The 20,055-nt window shown below is 48.7% G+C and overlaps 1 protein-coding gene across 1 annotated transcript in view; it reads left to right on the top strand.

Moving 5' to 3' along the window:
- LOC308217469 (uncharacterized protein) overlaps positions 1–20,055 on the top strand; it is a gene marked incomplete at both ends in the record, with an annotated part of 110,006 nt that overhangs the window by 84,050 nt on the left and 5,901 nt on the right. The window contains 9 exon segments of the mRNA XM_080610542.1: positions 459–575; positions 3,017–3,094; positions 4,284–4,337; positions 5,663–5,711; positions 6,542–6,550; positions 8,228–8,497; positions 10,769–10,840; positions 11,871–12,014; positions 12,083–12,206. Coding sequence (XP_080466668.1) covers positions 459–575; positions 3,017–3,094; positions 4,284–4,337; positions 5,663–5,711; positions 6,542–6,550; positions 8,228–8,497; positions 10,769–10,840; positions 11,871–12,014; positions 12,083–12,206 — 917 coding nt within the window.

The raw sequence follows: 20,055 nt of genomic DNA, 5'->3' as shown, positions 1-20,055 counted from the left end.
CTTTCCTTCTGCTGCGGTTAATGGGAGCCTTTTCCATTCCTATACATCTGTACCATTCACAGTGGTGCAGATGATTGGGAAATTCATAGGCCAGCTCATGGTAACTTCTATTCTCCTCCTTGGGAGTCGCTGTTTCTCCCGGGGTTGCAGACTAAAGGATTCTGCTTACACATGCAGGGAGAGTTAGGCATTAGATACCATTAAGCATCATCCCAGAGAGGGGGTGCCCATGTCTCACCAAGCAATGAAGTGCCTTCTGGACAAGTAAAGGTGAAGAGCAAAGCTAAAGTGATCTCTACCATAAAACTGGTGCTCTGCTTATAGCACAACAATAGCAGACAAAGTAAGATACAAGTGGTCTCCTCTTATTGCCCATGCCGTGGAAGTATTTGGGTAACACTTGGCTGGCCTGTCTCTGTAACCAGCTGTGCTTGAACTGCTCTGTTGGTGATTCTCAGGGGACCAAGGGAGTTCCTGGCTTGGGAGGCTTCAAAGGACAAATGGGATGGCCTGGGAAGACTGGAGTCGCTGGACCAGATGGGCCTCAAGGGCCGCAGGGTGAGCCAGGGCCACAGGTGAGCATGCCCTGAACCATGGTGAGATCTGCACCTTACATCCTCGTGCGACACAGCATCCCAGATGTGTCCCCACATCACCATGTCCACATGCATCACCGCCCCACTTACAAGCTGATGTGTCTGACATGGAGATGGCTGCAAAGTCTGTTATCTTTCTGTGGGATCTTGGTCAAGTTACTTCATCTCTTGGTGCATTTGTCACCGGAGATTCATTTCTTTTTCCTTTCCTCTCTTCTTTGCCTCTCTGCAGTGTAAGATGTGACCTCTCAGTCAAGAAAGGAAGGCTGATAATTTCAAGTTAGCTGAGCATTAAGTGCACCTTTCCTGTTGTTAATTATGTGGGATCAGGATGCCAAGGCTTCGGAAGGAGCTGGTGGCTTTCAGGCCCTGTTTGTGGGCCACCCTTAATGAGTGTTTTTGCATGCAAGACCTGCTGTGCACCCTTTAAATGTGACAAAAAGACTTTGAAACAAAACATGTTAATGCTGTTGATGAGCAGGAACACGCTGCCCCCAGATCCTGTGGTAATGAAGAGTGTCCTGCTGCTGCCAGCACAATGCAGAGGGGATGATGATAGAGATTAATGCTAAACACCCGCCCTTAGATAGTGTCCATTAAGTAATGAAGAACTTGTCAAGTGAAAGAGGACTGGAAGTGGAAATAGCCTTCTCATCTGTGCTGAGCTTCAGGCTTGGACAAGAGAATGCATAAATAACGTGGAAGAATTGAGAACAAAAGAAAAGCTAGACTTGGGTAACTACCTGAAAGACCAGCTGCTATCCATAGTGTTGAGGGATAGCCCTGGGTTGACTCCTGCCACTCTCTGACTCTGGCAGGTATCTGTCGTCCCATGTTTCACCCTTAAGCGATGTATCCCTATAGAAATATGTGTATGGTTTGTAAAATACTTGAGTTTTCCCCTTCTAAATGGGAATTAGATTGTGCTTTGAAGACAAGGGAAGGAGGCAGAGACTCAAGAAAGATTTTCCTGTTATGCCCTGCTGAATTATTCCAGCCAGATACTCCAAACTCTAATCACCAGTGAATATCCTTCACCGAGTGAGAAGCACATGCAATAACATGGAGAATTTAGGTGATGTGTAGCTGCATCTGACAGCTCAGGACTGTGCTGGTAGAGATACACCAATGAAAATTGCTTTAGCTTTTGAGGATTGAAGTTGGGACCATTCAAACCCAGTTTGAATGAGTCTGGACCTCATCAGATCAACTCTCCTGGGTCTCAAAGGTGTCCCTGTCTTCAAGGCACTTGCAGGACTTGGGTGGTGTAAAAGTGTAGGCTTTATTGATTCCTAACCTGGTTTCCCCCATACGGAGAAGAGCATCACATGTTGGGAAAGCCGTTACCCTGCTCTTTGGAGCCACAAACCAAAATACCCAACACCAGGTTTTAAGTCTTAGGGAAGAAGTGATTAAGGATGGGAAAATGCAGGTGGTGCAGCAAGTTGCACTGATGGTCAAACTGAACATCTATATTGTGTCCTGAGACACCGTCAAATAAAGGCTTGACCTAGAGCAATCTACTCCATGGTACAAGAGCACAGGGGATGCTCTGGCCCTCCAGCATCATCAGCATCCTATAGCTACAGCTGAATCGCACCCAGTGCTTCACAGGTTGATTATAGGATGGACTGCCCCAAGCCTTCCCCTATAGGGTGTAGGTGTAGAAAGACCCTTCCAGAACAACAAGAAGTGAACTAGATCCAGTTTCAGACCGTAGCAGCAACATCATTCTTCTTCCCCTTGCTCCCCAGGGCATACCTTGCAATGAAAAATGTATCAAAGGAATCACAGAGAGGAGGAAGGAGTCAAAAGTGTGAGATTCCGTCATGCATGTTTAAAAAGGCTGGAAGTTTTTACGTTAGCAGCTACAAGCACTGCATGCTCAGAGAGCTGTGTATGAGATAACAAATGGCTTTTGTTTGGATGCTGATTAAAGAGGGGCTGTGAGATGCCACTTCCTACACCCACACTGTTACTGCTCTTCTCCCTAGATTAAAAGAGCAAGTCCCTGGGTCTGAGCTGCAGCAGCCAGGTTACCCTCATTTCTAATGTATGGGGGGGGATTATCTCCATCTGCAAGACCTCCTCCTGCTGAGGCTGTTTCTTAAATCAGTGCTGGGACAAACAGAGTGTAAGAGAGGGAAAACTGCCTTCAGCCCCTGTAGCATCCATCCTTTCTGCTGGGAGGGACCACAGAAACACTGTGTGGTTGCCCAAGGTAGAAGGGACAAAAGCCCAGGGCTGTGACCCATCATATCTGATCTATCTGGGAAGCATCTGAGATCCAGAGGGCTCTGAGTGTCTTCTGCTACTGATGCCCCGGTTGGGCTTTAGGGGGGAGAACCCCAGCTGGTGCTGTGGGATATCTCTAGAGGATACTTAGACATCGCTAACTGAGCTCTGCTCTTCTTCTCTAGGGTCCACGAGGGAAAAGAGGGAAATCTCAGCTCTGCCTTAGGGGACCACCAGGCATGGACGGGCAGAAAGGAGAAAGGGTCAGTATGGGGATGAGCCTCCCAGTGGGGTTCCTCGCCACCCTGCAGCAGTGCAGAGCTCTGCATTGGGGCTGGAGGGACCACGGATGTTCAGGGTTGCATTTCTTGCAACCACAAAAACACAGAGAGCATTTTACTCCCAAACACCAGGATATTGGCTATCCACCAGGCCTTGGATATGGGCAATGCTGACCACACTTCTGCCTGGAGGTATCTCTAGCTGGGACAACTGCTGTGAGCCCTGTGGGCTGCCTGTTGTTTTATGTAAGACTTCCATAAAGCATCATATTTTGGGTCAGCGCTATGCTTACCATGGCAGACCAAAATGATACTCAATGCAGGACCTCACTACAGAGGGGCAATGCTCAGCCTTTTAATACACATCAGAGAATACAAACGAGAGTTTAATCTCCAGATCCCAACCTGCAACCCGTGTTCTGGGTCAGTCCTTACAGGCTGCCAACACTGACTCAAGGGCTTTTTGCATCAGAACATGGCATTGTATTAGCTCCATGTGTTGGTAGAGAGTAATATGATTTCTCCTCACTCTCCAGGCCCTGTAAGCAAGCATGGATTGAGAAAAACGACCATCACAGCTTTAATTTAGATTGTGCTTCCTGTGCTCCTTTTCCTTTAATATTTTTTAGTATTTTTAATCAACAAATCCAGTTTTCAGCAGTTCTGAGAGGAAAATTGCCCACGGTATTTTCTCCTAAGAGGCAGAAAGCCCTGTTGGCAAATCTCAGCATCTCCCTGTGTTTCAGCACTGGGATTACAATCCCAGCCTGGTCTGGTTCCCAAAGGTTCAGATCCTCTCCACACCTCCACCTCAGCCTTTGTGGCCCTTTATAAATAGCAAACAAACCTGACTTCAACTGGAGCTGTTTGCATCCTTACATAGGATGTATAAGGATGCTAACATATCCTTATGGATAAAGCAGCGCTCCCCAAAAACATAGGAGCCCACACCAGCTCTCTTCTGTTCGTGTTGCCTTGCACATGGATGAGTCCATTCCTTTCTGCTCAGTGAGCTACTCACAGATATCGCTAAAACTTATAGGAAATCATGTAAACCTTTCTCCCCATCTCCCTTCCTAGCTTATCTTTTCCTCTCTAAGGCGCACTTATTCTTTGAGCATTTAATAGTCAATCTACTGAGCTTTCGTAATCACTTAAGTGTTTTTAACAGGGTGAAAATGGTCCAGCCGGCCAGAAAGGAGAAAAGGGAGGTCCTGGTCTTTCTGTGAGTACTTTAGCTCAAGATCACATCCTATTAGACAGGCTTGAATAGAGAAAATAGGACAAACTGCCCCTAAGAGGTGTAGGGGAGGAGGGAGATGCTGAGAAACAGATTCATTCAGAGAATATCTGGGAAATGAGAGTGTTGGCCATTACCCAGGACATCAGACGGGCACAGGCTGGGGTGGGAGCACTGCTGAGCTATAAGATGCCCAGCCCAAGGCACATTTCCCTTCTCCCATCCTCCTTGTGGTGCTTCAAACTCCTTCCAGATAGGATCAGTGCCGATGCCCCAGGGCTGGTAACAGAATCCCAGACTGGTTTGGGTTGGAAGGGACCTTAAAGATCATCCGGTTCCAACCCTTTTCCATTGATGAAATACAAAGAAAGAGCAGGAGAGAGAAATGTGCCCGGTTTTCAAGATTAGGAAGCTGGCATTGCTGCAAAAGCTGTTCCTTGGCTTATAAATCCTGAAGGAGTGGGTGACCCACGTGGGTCAGGACAAACTTCCTGTTGCAGCTCCCCTTAGGGTCTGCATCCTATGGCCTGAGAAAATGTGTTTGGTGCCATTTGACTGATACAAGGTACTTTCGTCTTTCCAGTGTATGGAGGCAAGCCAGGATTAGTTCTAGCATGTGTGTTATGAGTAAAGATATCCTACATGTGGGCTGCTGATGATCCCAAATCCCAATGTAGAAAGTGGCCCAAAATTTGACGTCTTACAAAGCATAGGAGGTGGTGACCTTGTGAAGTGCAGTAGGACACCAACCATTGCATATGAAATATGCTCAGCTGAAACAGGGACCATGAGACCAGATGTTTTGTTCTATGGGGAATTGTATAAGCTGATAAAGAGGCAGAGAAGAACAAAAGGAGGTGTAGCTACATCTCACCTACATCTAGGGCTATAGCACATTTCCAGTCCCCTGCCACAGGCAGGGACCCCTTCCACTAGAGCAGGTTGCTCCAAGCCCCTGTGTCCAACCTGGCCTTGAACACTGCCAGGGATGGGGCAGCCACAGCTTCTCTGGGCACCCTGTGCCAGCGCCTCAGCACCCTCACAGGGAAGAGCTTCTGCCTAAGAGCTCATCTCAGTCTCCCCTCTGGCAGGTTAAAGCCATTCCCCTTGTCCCGTCCCTACAGGCCCTTGTCCCAAGCCCCTCTCCAGGTTTCCTGCAGCCCCTTTAGGCACTGAAGCTGCTCTAAGGTCTCCCCTTCAGGAGCCTTCTCTTCTCCAGGCTGACCCAGCCCAGCTCTCTCAGCCTGGCTCCAGAGCAGAGCTGCTCACTGCTCATCACTGCTAACTCTGCTTTCCCCCCCATGGCACAGGAGGAAGAGGTGAAGGAGGTGGTCAGGAGTGAGATGAGAGGCAGATGTGGTAAGTTGGCCCCTGAGCCATGCTTGGGGCCACCCTCTGACACACATCAGCAGCTAAATTGGAGCAATTTGAGGGCTGGCACATGCTGGCTCTGCAGAGCAAATATCACCCATTAGCAGCAAGTGGAGACGCGTCACCTCTCCATGCTCTGAGATGAGTGTGGGCCTCTGGGCTGCCAGGTCTCTGCCATGGTCCTGACTTCCTACTCTAACTCTTAATTCTTTCCCTTAAAACCCTGTCTATTCCCATTTATTCACTTGTTGGTTTGTCAGCAAAGCTTTTCCTCCCTGCTCATCTCCACTTCCCCACTGACTGGTGACAGGCACTGAGTTACAAGGGAAGTTTGGAGCTGCATTTTGTCTGATCACGATCTTTCAATTCCTTTCTACTTCTTGATACACAAACCTCTTCATTCTGGTGGTGAATAACTGTCAACCAGCACCATAACAGCAACGAAACCCACCACATTAAGGGATGTTTATACCCCCAATCCTGATATCACAAGGATGTCAGGCTTTGGGGATCTTACTTTCCTTGCCCTGCAGAGTCCAGCTACCTGAGGGCCATCAGAGAGCTGCCGAACTCCTTGTTGTCTACCTATGGCCAAGGAGTGTTTGGGTTCACCACCACTTGCCATTGAGCTAGCACCACATTCATTTCTGCCCAGAGATGTTAGGGGTATATTTGAATGCTTTGAAGAGGGGAAAAAGGATGAAAAGCAGTCCATGAAAGCATGTGCTGCCTGTAAAAATAAGGATTTTGTTCGAAAATCTTATTTACATAGGGAAAAAGAAGTAGCAAACTATGTCCTGTCTGTCTTTTGTTTGCAGATTGTGGAGGTGAGTTGGGAAGGATGCTCATGGAAAGCGGTAAGGCTGCTAATATCTATAGAAATGCATGTGAATTCGTGCAGTAAAGGATGTTCTCCTTAACCCAAACCAGGCTGAAACTGCAGGTGAAAAGATGTTGCTAAGAATAAGTGGGTTTTCCTGTGATTCAGTGCAGAAAATAACCCTGGATCACCAACTGCTTTTAGACCCTGGCTCTGGAGGGTGTTTCTTGAGAGGAATAGGAGAAAACAGGATTGAAAGGGTCACCAAGAGGTCTCCTGCTGTTAACCTCTACTGCAAGAGAGGATAAAACTATTCTTGACACCCTGCTTTAAAAGCTGCACCCATGGGAACACCTCTCCCATACCTGGGATCCTGCCCTTGCCTCAGCCTCCATTTGCTTCTGTGTTGTAAATAAATCAGAGCAAGTGAATCCTGCACAGGGAGTGCTCTTGGACACAGCAGCCTCCATGCTCCTGCAAAGAACAGCCTGGGTGAACCCTTCATGACTCAGGTGTTACCCAAGGGCCCTGCCTGGTATCTGCCTGCTTGATCCTTCAACCAGGAGCATGTGGTCTTCTCCATCCCTTATGTTCAGAGCATAGAATCACAGAATCCCAGATTGGTGTGTGTTGGAAGGGATCTTAAAGCTCATCCAGTTCCAACCCCCTGCCACAGGCAGGGACACCTTCCACTAGAGCAGGTTGCTCCAAGCCCCTGTGTCCAACCTGGCCTTGAACGCTGCCAGGGATGGGGCAGCCACAGCTTCTTGCATCGTTTAGATAACACAGTGAGTTAGCAAAGGAAAGTAAACCCAGATCAAAACCACAGCGGACACACCACAGAGTATTAATCTAGGATGGATTCTGTCTGCTGGTCCACAGTGCTTTGAAACAGGTTTCTGGGTTAACTTTGCTTTGCTTTTGTTTAACTTTTGGGTGACGTGGTCTAGTGTGAGGCGTCCCTGCCCATGGCAGGGGGTTGGAACTGGATGATCTTAAGGTCCTTTCCAACCCAAACCATTCTATGATTCTATGCAGTCAGGCTCCGCTATCTCTAATGTCCCCTAGCTGCCAACTCTGTCCATCCACCATAAAACAGAACTCCTAAAATACCTGCTTTGCTAATGTGCTTCCAGCTTGGTCCAGATCACGCTTGTCCTTAAAGACACTGAGCATCAGACATACCCAGTATGAAGGATGGTGGAACCACAGCTCCAAACACATATGGACATAGAGCTGGATGTGTATAACTCAGCTAACTCTTCTTGTGGACTCCCAACCTTTGAGTTAACAAGTGCTACCTGAGAAGACAGGCAGTGCTCAGCTCTATCCCATGGAGATGCTGATCCAGCAGCATTTCATTATCCATGTAGTTCTGATTATTACTTCATCCCCACTGACACTGAGGTCCTTGCAGTCATGGAGGTCCTAAGGAAGCCCAGCACACTTCTAGGGAACCAGTTCCTCAAAACCAGCTTTTATTATTACTAAGTTTAGCATACCCCTTGCTGCCTTCCTTGAGAAGAGAGTCGACAGTACAATGTCTCCTTAACTGCTTGCCCTTCTCTATACTGTATGTGATTTGGCAATAGGTTTCCTACTTTTACCACATACCCCAATGGTCTATAGGCATTGGCCAACCAAACACAGTGTTGTGACTTGTCTCCCACCTTGTGTTATGCAGTGACAGTCACTTTGTTGAGCTACAGCCATTTATCACATCATGGTGCCTTTCAAACTATGGCACCAGATCTCATCCTCACTGACCCAGAGATTAAACCCACAGGTCTGGAGGCAGCTGGAATCAACAGGCAGCTCCAAGGGGATTTTCAGCCTTGGGAACACACCAGAAGGGATGGTGAAAGCCAGGAGGAAATGCATAACAAACCCCAGAACATGACCACATTGGTGACCTCCATGAAGCCCTTCATGAAGCCACCTTCACTTATTGCAGGTAAGTGCAGCAGAATAACTGCATGTTTCCCACCATTCCAGTCATGGCAACCAGAATCTTCTGGAGTATTCCATGAACCCAGTGCTAAATCCTCTTCCCTAGGGCTGGGCAGAAATAAGGCTGTGATGGGATTTACAATGAGGGGTCCCATGCTGTGATACCCTTGTGCTCGTCTGTGCTCAGAGTTGAGGTGAGCTGATGCCTCTGGAAGGGGTGGTAGGTGAGGAAAAGCCAAAGTGTGTGGTCTCAGTGATGAACATCACCTTCAAAAGGATGCATTTGAAACGCTGGGAGGAGGCTGCTATTTTCAGGCTGATTTTGTCCCTCTCTTCCCATTGTGTGCTTTGCAATCTCTAGTAAAGCTTCCTATCAGCCAGAAATTACATCTCTGAGACCAAACACTCGAGATATTACAGACTATTTCTGCCCAGGGCCTCATGAACCCTTTAATGGGTAAAACTACTGATTACAGCTAATGGGAAAACAACCAGCTCTATTTCTGTCCCTTTGGGTTGGCCAACAGATGGGGGGAGAGGGAAGGGCCAAGGTCCTGCCCTGAAGACATGCAATATAGATGCATCTGTACATGAACACCAGTGAGCTTGTGGCATCGCCTCACACTGCATCTACATCTACATCAGGCAACTGGAGAGAGCAAGAGCATGATCCAAGACTGGATCCACATGTATTATCAAGCTCCCAGTAGGATCTCGAGCAGCAGCAGGCAGACAAGGTGCAAACATCATTCTGGGGATGAAGGCTGTTCAGCCATAGGGGGGTAATCTATGTCCTGCTATTTGCCCATGGGCTGGAGGGAGGTTCATGGCTCACTCTGTAGGCACAGCTGATGTTAGCACAGGAAGCTCCAGGACCACCTTGGGATGCAGTGGGTGTCCTAGTGGAAAAGCCTGTGAGATGAGCCTGATGGATACAGAGAAATCCCTTAATGCCTGGCTGAAAACAGCCATCTTTGCAGGGAGAGGAGGGGATGGGGCAGTTTTAGCTGCATTTCATATCATCTACACTTTCTTCTGATCATGAACCACGGTGAGCATTACGATGAGGGAATTCTTGGCCCACCTCCATGCAGACTTGGTAAGCAGTATGATCTCATTGACACGGAGGAGCTACCAGTCTGGCATCTTCCTTCTCCTGTCCCCATGGGATAATGGCTTGTGCGTGGCTTTCCCTGGCCATATAGGCCTGCCCACTACCTGGGATGCTGATGGAGGCAACAAGCAGCCTTTGGATGCCAGAGGGGAATTCTTCATCAGGGACCATAGTGACAGGACAAGGGGTGATGGGTTCAAACTGAAACAGGGGAAGTTCAGGTTGGAGATAAGGCAGAAGTTCTTTACTGTGAGGGTGCTGAGGCGCTGGCACAGGGTGCCCAGAGAAGCTGTGGCTGCCCCATCCCTGGCAGTGTTCAAGGCCAGGTTGGACACAGGGGCTTGGAGCAAGCTGCTCTAGTGGAAGGTGTCCCTGCCCATGGCAAGGGGTTGGAACTGGATGAGCTTTATGGTCCTTTCCACCCCAAACCATTCTATGGTTACCTTTCCCAGAGCTTTGGGCAGAGATTTAAGGCAAACCTGTTGATGATGACCTCTACTTTTCTCCCGTGTAATCTCCTAAGGACTAGAACAATCCCACAAATCCAGCTAAGCATAGAACTGGACTGAAATTACCCCCACCTTCCTCTCTCCTGATGTCTGTGTCATACATCGAAGACATCATCCATCTGGCTATAACCTCACTTTATACGAAGGCAGCGTTTGGGATCAGGGCGGTTTCAGACCGATGGGATGTACCACATCTGATTGAATCAGAGCTGCAGCCGCCGCCAGCTGACAATCCCATTACAGCCCAGATCCGAGGCAGGAGGGCTCATAAATCCCTCTGCTAAGTGATGAGTGCGGATAGGAGCTCCAAATGTTAACAGAATTCTGCAATGGGAGCATTATTGCTGCCAGATTACAATCGCTCCTGGCTTCTCCAAGCCAAAAACTCCAGCCTGACATTTATCTCCTGCAAACAACCGCGAATACTTCCATTTTCTCTGACTAACACCCAACCTTTCGGGGTTGTTTGTAACACCGTTAAGACTTTTATTGCCGCCCCTTTCTCCCTCCCTTTGCCTATTGCTCTGTGACATTTATTAAGAGGACTTCTTAACTGGTGAAAAGCCAGGTGAGGCTCCAGTGATCTCTATGTAAATGGTGCCTGATTTGCTTGTGTGCCCTCATTACTTGTGGTTTCCATTTGCTTCTTCAGTGGCTGCCCAGGCGCAGCAGATAACGGATCCCTCTCGGCACCAGCGCAGAGAAGCCCACACTCAATTACCAGGTGAGATGCGCTGAATTAAGTGGCATTTAGGGAAGTCACTTCCCGGTGGGAAGTGTTTGTTGGCATTGAGATCCAGGGGATGTGGTGCTGAAGGACTTACACATGCCAGCAAATGGTTCAACTCGTAACACAGGTTTGGAATGGGCTTAAAGGAGCTGGGTTTGCCCCAGGGCACTGAGGTAGTGGTGAACAAATTGAAGGGTGTCCAGTCCCACCAGAGACAGTCCTCCAAGCAACACCCCAAATACAACCACCCCTGCAAAGACATCACCCTGCCCAGGACACAAGGGTTAATCACCCCCTTGCAAAGGTCAGACACTACCATGATGGGCACCACAGGGATGGACAGTGCTATGGAGCAACAAGGAGCTGAGGGACCTGGGGGGTTCAGTCTGGAGAAGAGAAGGCTCAGGGGGGACCTGATGGCTCCCTACAACTGCCTGACAGGAGGATGGAGCCAGGAGGGGCTGGGCTCTGCTCCCAAGGAACAAGGGATGGGACAAGAGGAACCAGCCTCAAGCTGCACCAGGGCAGGTTTAGATGGAGCTGAGGAACAATTCCTGCCCCAAAGGGTGCTCAGGCATTGGCACAGGCTGCCCAGGGCAGGGCTGCAGGCACCGTCCCTGCAAGTGTTCACACACCGTGGAGACGAGGCCTCAGTGCCATGGGTTAGTGGTGGCCTTGGCAGTGCTGGGAACAGTTGGAGCGGATGAGCTTAAAGGGCTTTTCCAGCCTGGTTGATTCCATGATTCTATGTTAGGGGTTGCACTTGACGACCTTTGAAGGTCCCTTCCAACCCAAACTGTTCCATGATTCTATGCTCATCTGACTATGGAAATCCACTGCCAGATGCCTCACCTTGGTCCCTGTTGACCCTTTGCTCTGCCAACCCCATTGCTTTGGGGTAAGATGTTGACTGTGTGGCCATGGAAGTCCTTGGACCAGCCAAGGGGGAGGATGTAGGTGGCAAAGTGTGGCCTTTTTCCCCCTGGGTCCAACACATGGGTGGATGGGTGTTGTTCCCCTACAGCACCCTGCCTGCAGCCAATGGACGAGGGTTCCTGCCAGCACTACACGCTGCTCTGGTATTACCACGCAGAGGCAAACGTCTGCCGGCCCTTTGTCTTTGGGGGATGCCGAGGGAACAGCAACCGCTTCGAGACCAAGTGGAGATGTGAGCAGCAGTGCAGAACCTCAGCAGGTAGCGCAGCCCTGAGCCCTCCAACCCTCCTCCTCCTCCAGCCAGCAGTGAGGCCAAAGCAGGAAACCCATCCCGAATGTACCCACCTCCTCTGGACTTGATCTACTGCTGTGGAAGCAAGTCCAGAGGAGGCCACGAGGATGATCAGGAACTGGAGAAGCTCCCGTATGGAGACAGGCTGAGAACATTGGGGCTGTTGAGTCTGGAGAAGAGAAGCTGTGTGGAGACCTCAGAGCAGCTTCCAGTGTCTGAAGGGGGCTACAAGGATGCTGGGGAGGGACTCTTCATCAGGGACTGGAGCAATAGGACAAGGGGTGATGGGTTCAAACTGAAACAGGAGATTTAGGTTGGATCTCAGGAAGAAGTTCTTCCCTGTGAGGGTGCTGAGGCGCTGGCACTGGGTTCCCAGAGAAGTGGTAAGTGCTCAGTTGTGTTCCTGTTACCAGGTCTATGGGTTGTGAGGTCAGTGTTTGAGGCTTTATCTCATCTCCATGCTCATCACAGGGGAAATGAGCTCTTGCTGGCCCTGACAGTAATGCAAACACCACTGCTGCCAAGCAGAGCACGAGCTGTGGCGGAAACCAGCCTCCCTAGAAAGATGCTCCTCTCTCAGCCTTTCCTCTGCATGGATGCAACCCCTTTGGGCATCAGGAGAAATGCATTAGTTCTCCATAATACATTATAAAAACCCCTCTGGTGAGGTTCATTTTCCCTGTTTCTGAAAAAATGTTAAAAAATAGAAAGAAATTTAAGGTGGAGATGTATAATTCCAGGTTCATTTCAGAGTTTTCAGGTGGTTGGTTTTCAGACAGGCACCTATTATGCATAAACTCAAGGCCATTGCACACGATGTTATCATCATCCACTTGAATCTTTCTGATACGCAATGGACTTTGCACAGCCTAGCCCTCCTGTTCTGCAAGAAAGGAGGCAGTGCAAATATTCACTGCTCTAAGTCCAGTTTAGGACAGTCAATGCCACCCTGGAGAGCTGAAGTGCCCTGTGGGGAGAAGGAGAATGCATTGTCTGGCTTAGGAAAGAGGGATTTGCTACCCCAGTGCAACCAGCCCGAACTAGGTGCCCTCTTCTGTCCATCCACTGCAAGGGTTAGCATCACCCCTTGGGGCTCATGAGGAGCCCATAGAATCATACAAAGGTTTGTGTTGGAAGGGACCTTAAAGCTCATCCAATTCCAACTCCCTGCCACAGGCAGGGGCACCTTCCACTAGAGCAGGTTGCTCCAAGCCCCTGTGTCCAACCTGGCCTTGAACACTGCCAGGGATGGGGCAGCCACAGCTTCTCTGGGCACCCTGGGCCAGCGCCTCAGCACCCTCACAGGGAAGAGCTTCTGCCCAATATCTAACCTGAACTTCCCCTGTTTCAGTTTGAACCCATCACCCCTTGTCCTGTCACTAGAGCCCCTCTCCAGCATCCTTGTCCTTATTGACCATAAAGACAGTCAGGGTAGACCAGTTGGCCCAATTAACCTGGTCAGTGCCTACATTCCTTTGCAATGTGCTGTGAGGGGAAGCCACTTTTGGTGCTTTCAATTCAGTCCAAACATCACCAGGCGATAACTGACCCTCTTCCCAGCCAACACTTTAACATTGGGAATAAGCATTGAGATAGTGTAGGCTTCACAAAGCAGCTGTAGATACCTCCATCAATGTATCTGCACTCTATTGTGGGGTGAGGGCACCCCTTGGGAATGGGAGTCACCCAAATCCAAGACAGGCCCATGTGTCCTCTACATGCCCACTTCTCCTGGCTGAGCCTAAATGCTGCCAGGAGCTGGTCTGGATGGGGACATTTGCTTTATGGGTATCATGACCTGGCATAGACAATCCTATAGTGTCACATACCTCCTGAGCCACAGTGAGCATGGGAGGTCCAAGAAGAAGCCCAAACCTGAACCAACCTCCAACATCAGCTTTGTCTTCTCTTTCCTTGCTTATGAAAACCAGCCAGAGGGAGGTGATGTGCTGCAATTGCCTTGTTTAAATCCAAGAGGAACAAAGCTGGGAGAAGCATTACCAGGACATCTCAGAGACTGGACAAGCAGAGAAACCCTTTAACATGAAGAGGCAAGGGATGCCTGGAAGATGATGCTGGGAAACTCATTATGAGCAGGAAATAAAGTGGTATGAGGAGAGGGGAGCATCTGATTGCTCAGCAGACCAGAGATGTCCAGAGGGTCACACCAGCACCACTCATCCATAGAACTGCTGTGCAAAACACATCCCTGGAGTTTATTTTTGTAAAATAAAAGTGGTTTAATGCTGTTGTGTATAATTCCAGTTCATCATTCACCTGGAAACAGAAACCCTTTGAGAAAGGCAGAGAGAAAGGTGGGAATTTCTATGTCTCCATGTCAGGGATGGGTCAAGTCACATCCCATGGCCTTTCAGCTTGAGCCTAAACTCCCTATGGCCTCTAGCACGTCCCACCTTCTCCTTCACTTGAGCATCCCTGGGTAGGTTAAGAGAAGCCATCCCAAATTGTAGAGTACAGGGTTCAGAACCAGGCTTCTCCATGCAAAATGCCACCCCAGATCCTCAAGGCATTTGGAGCTGCTGCTTGGAGGGGTGTGGAAATCCAAGAAGTGGGAAGCTGAGCTTCTGGGTTTCGGTGGCCACATGGACCCAGCTGAGATGAATCGTATCCTATAGGATCTCCTCCAAGTATGCCAGCCCCTGGGAATGGTCACAGCAGCTTTGATGGCACAAAAGTCTCTCCTGGCTTTGGAAATACTTGTAATTTGCCAAAGAAGCAGCAGAAGCAAAAGGCTTTGCCTTTCCCATGAGCAAGAAATTCCTTGTTGTGTTGCAACCAGGTAGGAAATATGGTCTCTAAATATGACACCTCTCAGACGTGGCATGTGATGGTTGACCATGCCATCGCTGCCCATGCTACCAGCTTAGCAGGAATCTCCCCAACATGGGAGCTAGCATTTTGGGCTCCTTGCCTTTGCCTGGGGTGCCCTGCTGTGCTCTGGAAAGTCGAGCATCCATGGATGCAAGCCGCGATTCCTCTCACCGTAACAGGTCCCCAATAGACATGCCCAAGATGTCTATAAAGGGTCACTCTTCTGCCCCATTTAGACAAAAATACATCCGTTAGTGAATGTACATTGTGTTGCATCTTCAAGGGAATTGCCTTTCCTCCTCATAACGCCTTTGGTGGGAACATAATGATGAGGATCCATGGTGCAAAGGGATTGCTGGGGAGTTGGTTAGGAAACCAGTGAGGCTTATCAGAAGCTTTCTGTACCATTTGGTAAGGTTGAGCTCAGATTTCCCTGGTTTCAGGGTTGCCTCGTTGCTACTGGTAGTATAAAAGGATTCCTCTTACCCTTAATGGGTAATTCCCACTTAATATGGTTATCAGAGAGGTGGTGGATGCACCATTGCTGGAGACAACTTAAGGCCAGGTTGGATGTGGCTCTGGGCAACCTGATCTAGTTGAAGATGTCCCTGCTCATTGCAGGGGGCAGTGGAACTGGATGAGCTTTGAAGGTCCCTTCAACCCAAACTATCCTATGATTCCACCCACATGTCCCCGGCACCGAGGAGGGACAAACAGAGATTTTGGGGATTTTTATTCCCCTTCATAGCTAAAAAAAGAGCTTTTTTTGCCAAAGAAAGAAAAGGAGAGAAAAGATGAATTTGGTCAATGCTGGCAATGAGACAAGTCCCATTTTCAGCCTGGTATTTCCAGCCTGTCCTCTCGCAAAAATGCTCTGTATCAGAATGTACTTCAGCAACAAAAACACTCAGGTTTTGTATCATGGCAAGAGAAATACTCCCCGAGAAAAGGAACAAGATGTTCCTGGCTGAGCCAAACAACGGAGCAGCACCATCCCAAGGAAAGTGTTTATTCAATCCCAGGTGAGGCCACAGTGTCAAGAAACAGGGTTTATTGTGAGAAACATGCAGATTTCCACATTTCCCTCGTATCACAGTGATGGGGGCACTTTGGAAGGAAGGATGCAGGATGCTGATGTCTGCAGAGCCCTGGTTGGGTTAGGGAGCTTTCAGGGTACCCGTCTATACAGGTGCTGCAACCTCTGGCTCTCAGCATCCCAGGATACATGGAGTGACTTGAACTTCAGCTCCTGCATCAGCCCAGGATTGTTGACAGCATCCAGGGGAGCATTTGCAACCAAGAGGAAAAACTTTCGTTCCATCATGCTTGATGAAAATAATCACTGTGCACAAGAAATCGGAGACCTAATGGAGCGCATGGCCCACAGGTTCAAGTGTCACCTTGGTATGAAGATCTTTATTTAGGTGGGACCTTGCCCAGGGTCACAAGTTGTTGAACTCGTACAACTGAGCACAAGTGTGATGGGGAAGGGCTGAGGGACCTGGGGGGTTCAGTCTGGAGAAGAGAAGGCTCAGGGGGGACCTGATGGCTCCCTACAACTGCCTGACAGGAGGATGGAGCCAGGAGGGGCTGGGCTCTGCTCCCAAGGAACAAGGGATGGGACAAGAGGAACCGGCCTCAAGCTGCACCAGGGCAGGTTTAGATGGAGCTGAGGAACAATTCCTGCCCCAAAGGGTGCTCAGGCATTGGCACAGGCTGCCCAGGGCAGGGCTGCAGTCACCGTCCCTGCAAGTGTTCACACACCGTGGAGGCGAGGCCTCAGTGCCATGGGTTAGTGGTGGCCTTGGCAGTGCTGGGAACGGTTGGAGCGGATGAGCTTAAAGGGCTTTTCCAACCCAATTGATTCTGTGATTGTGCAAAGGAAATGTCATCTCAGAACACTGGAAGAGTAGGGCAAAAGGAACTCAGCCATATGGAGGGCTGGGGATGCCCTTCCAGAAATGTTCACTCAAGTTAATTTGATCTGGGGTATCTCTGCTTGCAAACCCCTGTGCCCCAAATGACCCTTCCTGATGCAAATCATCCCAAGGGTGGACTGGAGGAGAGATGTTTGTATGGGAAAAGGGGACATATTGGAAACACACTGCTAAGAAACAACCAGCAGCCCAGTTAACACATTGACAATGTCACAGTTCTCACTGTTTAATTAATAAATACATAAAAACCTCATTAATAACATTAATTTTTATAAGAATAAATCTCCTGGCACCTTGCTTCTCTCTGGTATGGTGATGACCCCACCAGCATCCCTCCAGTGAAGGCACCAATGGCTTCCAGCAAAAATGTGGGGTTATCATACTTGAGTGGCCACCGCTACCTGACCCACGGTGTAAAGTCATGTCAAAGCCTGGGGGTTGTATTAGCAATGGCAATAAATATATATATACACACAAACATATATATAATTTTTTTATATATATATTATTTTATATATCTAAATAATGCATACACATATTTGTTGGGCTGCAGTCACTCTGGGCCAGCTGCAGTGGTGAGTTTCCACCACAACAATGGAAATAGATATCCCCAGGAGCCTTTCTCCAGTTGAGGGCGCACAGCATCACCTCCTGGGGACCATTGCCACCAGCCAGCTCAGTAATAACTCAAAGTGGCACTTATTTACCAAAAACCAAGAGGAGAAAGAGACTTCCTCCATCTTCTGGAGATTGTTTCCCCAAGGAGCTCAGCCCCACATTTCATTGACCCACAGTAGCTATCAGCTGCATTAAGGCATTAGGGAATAGGAGGTTGCATCGCTCTGGGTTGGTGAATCCATTCATGCAGTCATGTTAAGTTGACATCAAGTCTAAGGAGACAGTAACAGCAGTAATTGCATGAAGATTGGTTTTATCGTGAATCAGCAGCACAGTGAGGGTCTGGAGCCAGCAGTAGGTGAGCAAATGGACCTGGGGGACCTGAAACCTGCCTGAGAACATGAGGGATTCGCCTTTCTGCCTCCCTGTTCCCAGACACCAAAGCAATAGGATGACACCTTCATATTTTCCTTTTAAATCACTCTAAATAGGTCTTACCCTCCCAACATGCACAACTTCTTGGCAGCTTTTGCCTCCAAAAGCTTGGTGAGGAATGCAGGAACCCCAAAGCCAAATCTAGGGGACAAATTCGTCCACCTTCATGATCAAGGTATAGCCAAAGGAGAAGGGAAGAGTCTCTGGAGAGGTGATTTGACTCAAGACCCCTCAGCATAGACCAACCCAAAGCAGCATCTCACCAGGGGGTCACCAAGTGACTTAATTCAGATGCAAAGCATCTGGATGACTTAAGTGAAACCCAATATTGTGGTCAAATATCTCAGCTCAAGCTGTGCAGGGCTCAGGGAGGTGTATTAAATGCAGCTTGAATTCCCATCAGTGCTCGGGGAGTTTTGGCGTAATGGGAAATGGATAACTTGATTGGTTTTTAATACGCCTATCATTAAACGTTCACTATTGATTTGCCATCTGAACCGCTTTGGCAGGGCCAAAATATTCCGGGAATGCATCCTCGGAGCTTCCTTGGAAATGTCATGTCACCCTAATTGAGTTTCTTGACGTGATTTGATTTCAGGGCAGGGAGGGGGGTGACTTTTAGGACTTGGCAAGCCACATGCTTTCCAGGCGCAGGGAACTGGGGATGCTCCAAACCAGGCTGAAACCAGAAGATTCCTGAATACACATTGCATTAGAAAGCAAAGGACATGGCTATGAGCATGTGGAAAGCTGGGGCTTTAATGCACCTAAAACCAGCTTCCTCATGGAATTTGTAATGTCGAGGGTGATTTTGGAGCATGAGTGACCCCATCACTTATCTTGTCTGACTCACATAGCTCCAGAGCTGAGCACACAGGTCTGTATCTATGTATATAGGCGTACCTATAGCTTGAGCACACGGGTCTGTATCTATGTATATAGGTGTACCCATACCTTGAGCACACAGGTCTGTATCTATGTATATAGGCGTACCTATATCTTGAGCACACAGGTCTGTATCTATGTATATAGGCGTACCTATAGCTTGAGCACACAGGTCTGTATCTATGTATATAGGCGTACCTATAGCTTGAGCACACAGGTCTGTATCTATGTATACAGGCGTACCTATAGCTTGAGCACACAGGTCTGTATCTATGTATATAGGCGTACCTATAGCTTGAGCACACGGGTCTGTATCTATGTATATAGGCGTACCTATAGCTTGAGCACACGGGTCTGTATCTATGTATATAGGCGTACCTATAGCTTGAGCACACGGGTCTGTATCTATGTATATAGGCGTACCTATAGCTTGAGCACACGGGTCTGTATCTATGTATATAGGCGTACCTATAGCTTGAGCACACGGGTCTGTATCTATGTATATAGGCGTACCTATAGCTTGAGCACACGGGTCTGTATCTATGTATATAGGCGTACCTATAGCTTGAGCACACGGGTCTGTATCTATGTATATAGGCGTACCTATAGCTTGAGCACACGGGTCTGTATCTATGTATATAGGCGTACCTATAGCTTGAGCACACGGGTCTGTATCTATGTATATAGGCGTACCTATAGCTTGAGCACACGGGTCTGTATCTATGTATATAGGCGTACCTATAGCTTGAGCACACGGGTCTGTATCTATGTATATAGGCGTACCTATAGCTTGAGCACACGGGTCTGTATCTATGTATATAGGCGTACCTATAGCTTGAGCACACGGGTCTGTATCTATGTATATAGGCGTACCTATAGCTTGAGCACACGGGTCTGTATCTATGTATATAGGCGTACCTATAGCTTGAGCACACGGGTCTGTATCTATGTATATAGGCGTACCTATAGCTTGAGCACACGGGTCTGTATCTATGTATACAGGCGTACCTATAGCTTGAGCACACAGGTCTGTATCTATGTATATAGGCGTACCTATAGCTTGAGCACACTCAGCCCCTTTGCAGGAGGGGGTTCCTTGTGCATTGAGCCAGTAAAGTCTTGCAAGGAGGAAAGGAGAAAGAAAGGAGAAAGAAGAGGGAGAGGAGAGGAGAGGAGAGGAGAGGAGAGGAGAGGAGAGGAGAGGAGAGGAGAGGAGAGGAGAGGAGAGGAGAGGAGAGGAGAGGAGCTCTCCTCATTGCGCACCCATGTCCGCG

The sequence above is a fragment of the Psittacula echo genome, assembly GCF_963264785.1.
Source record: "Psittacula echo genome assembly, chromosome: 1".
Lineage (NCBI taxonomy): Eukaryota > Metazoa > Chordata > Aves > Psittaciformes > Psittacidae > Psittacula > Psittacula echo.
Note: the sequence above shows the minus strand (reverse complement) of the source record. Positions and strands in the feature narration are given on the sequence as shown.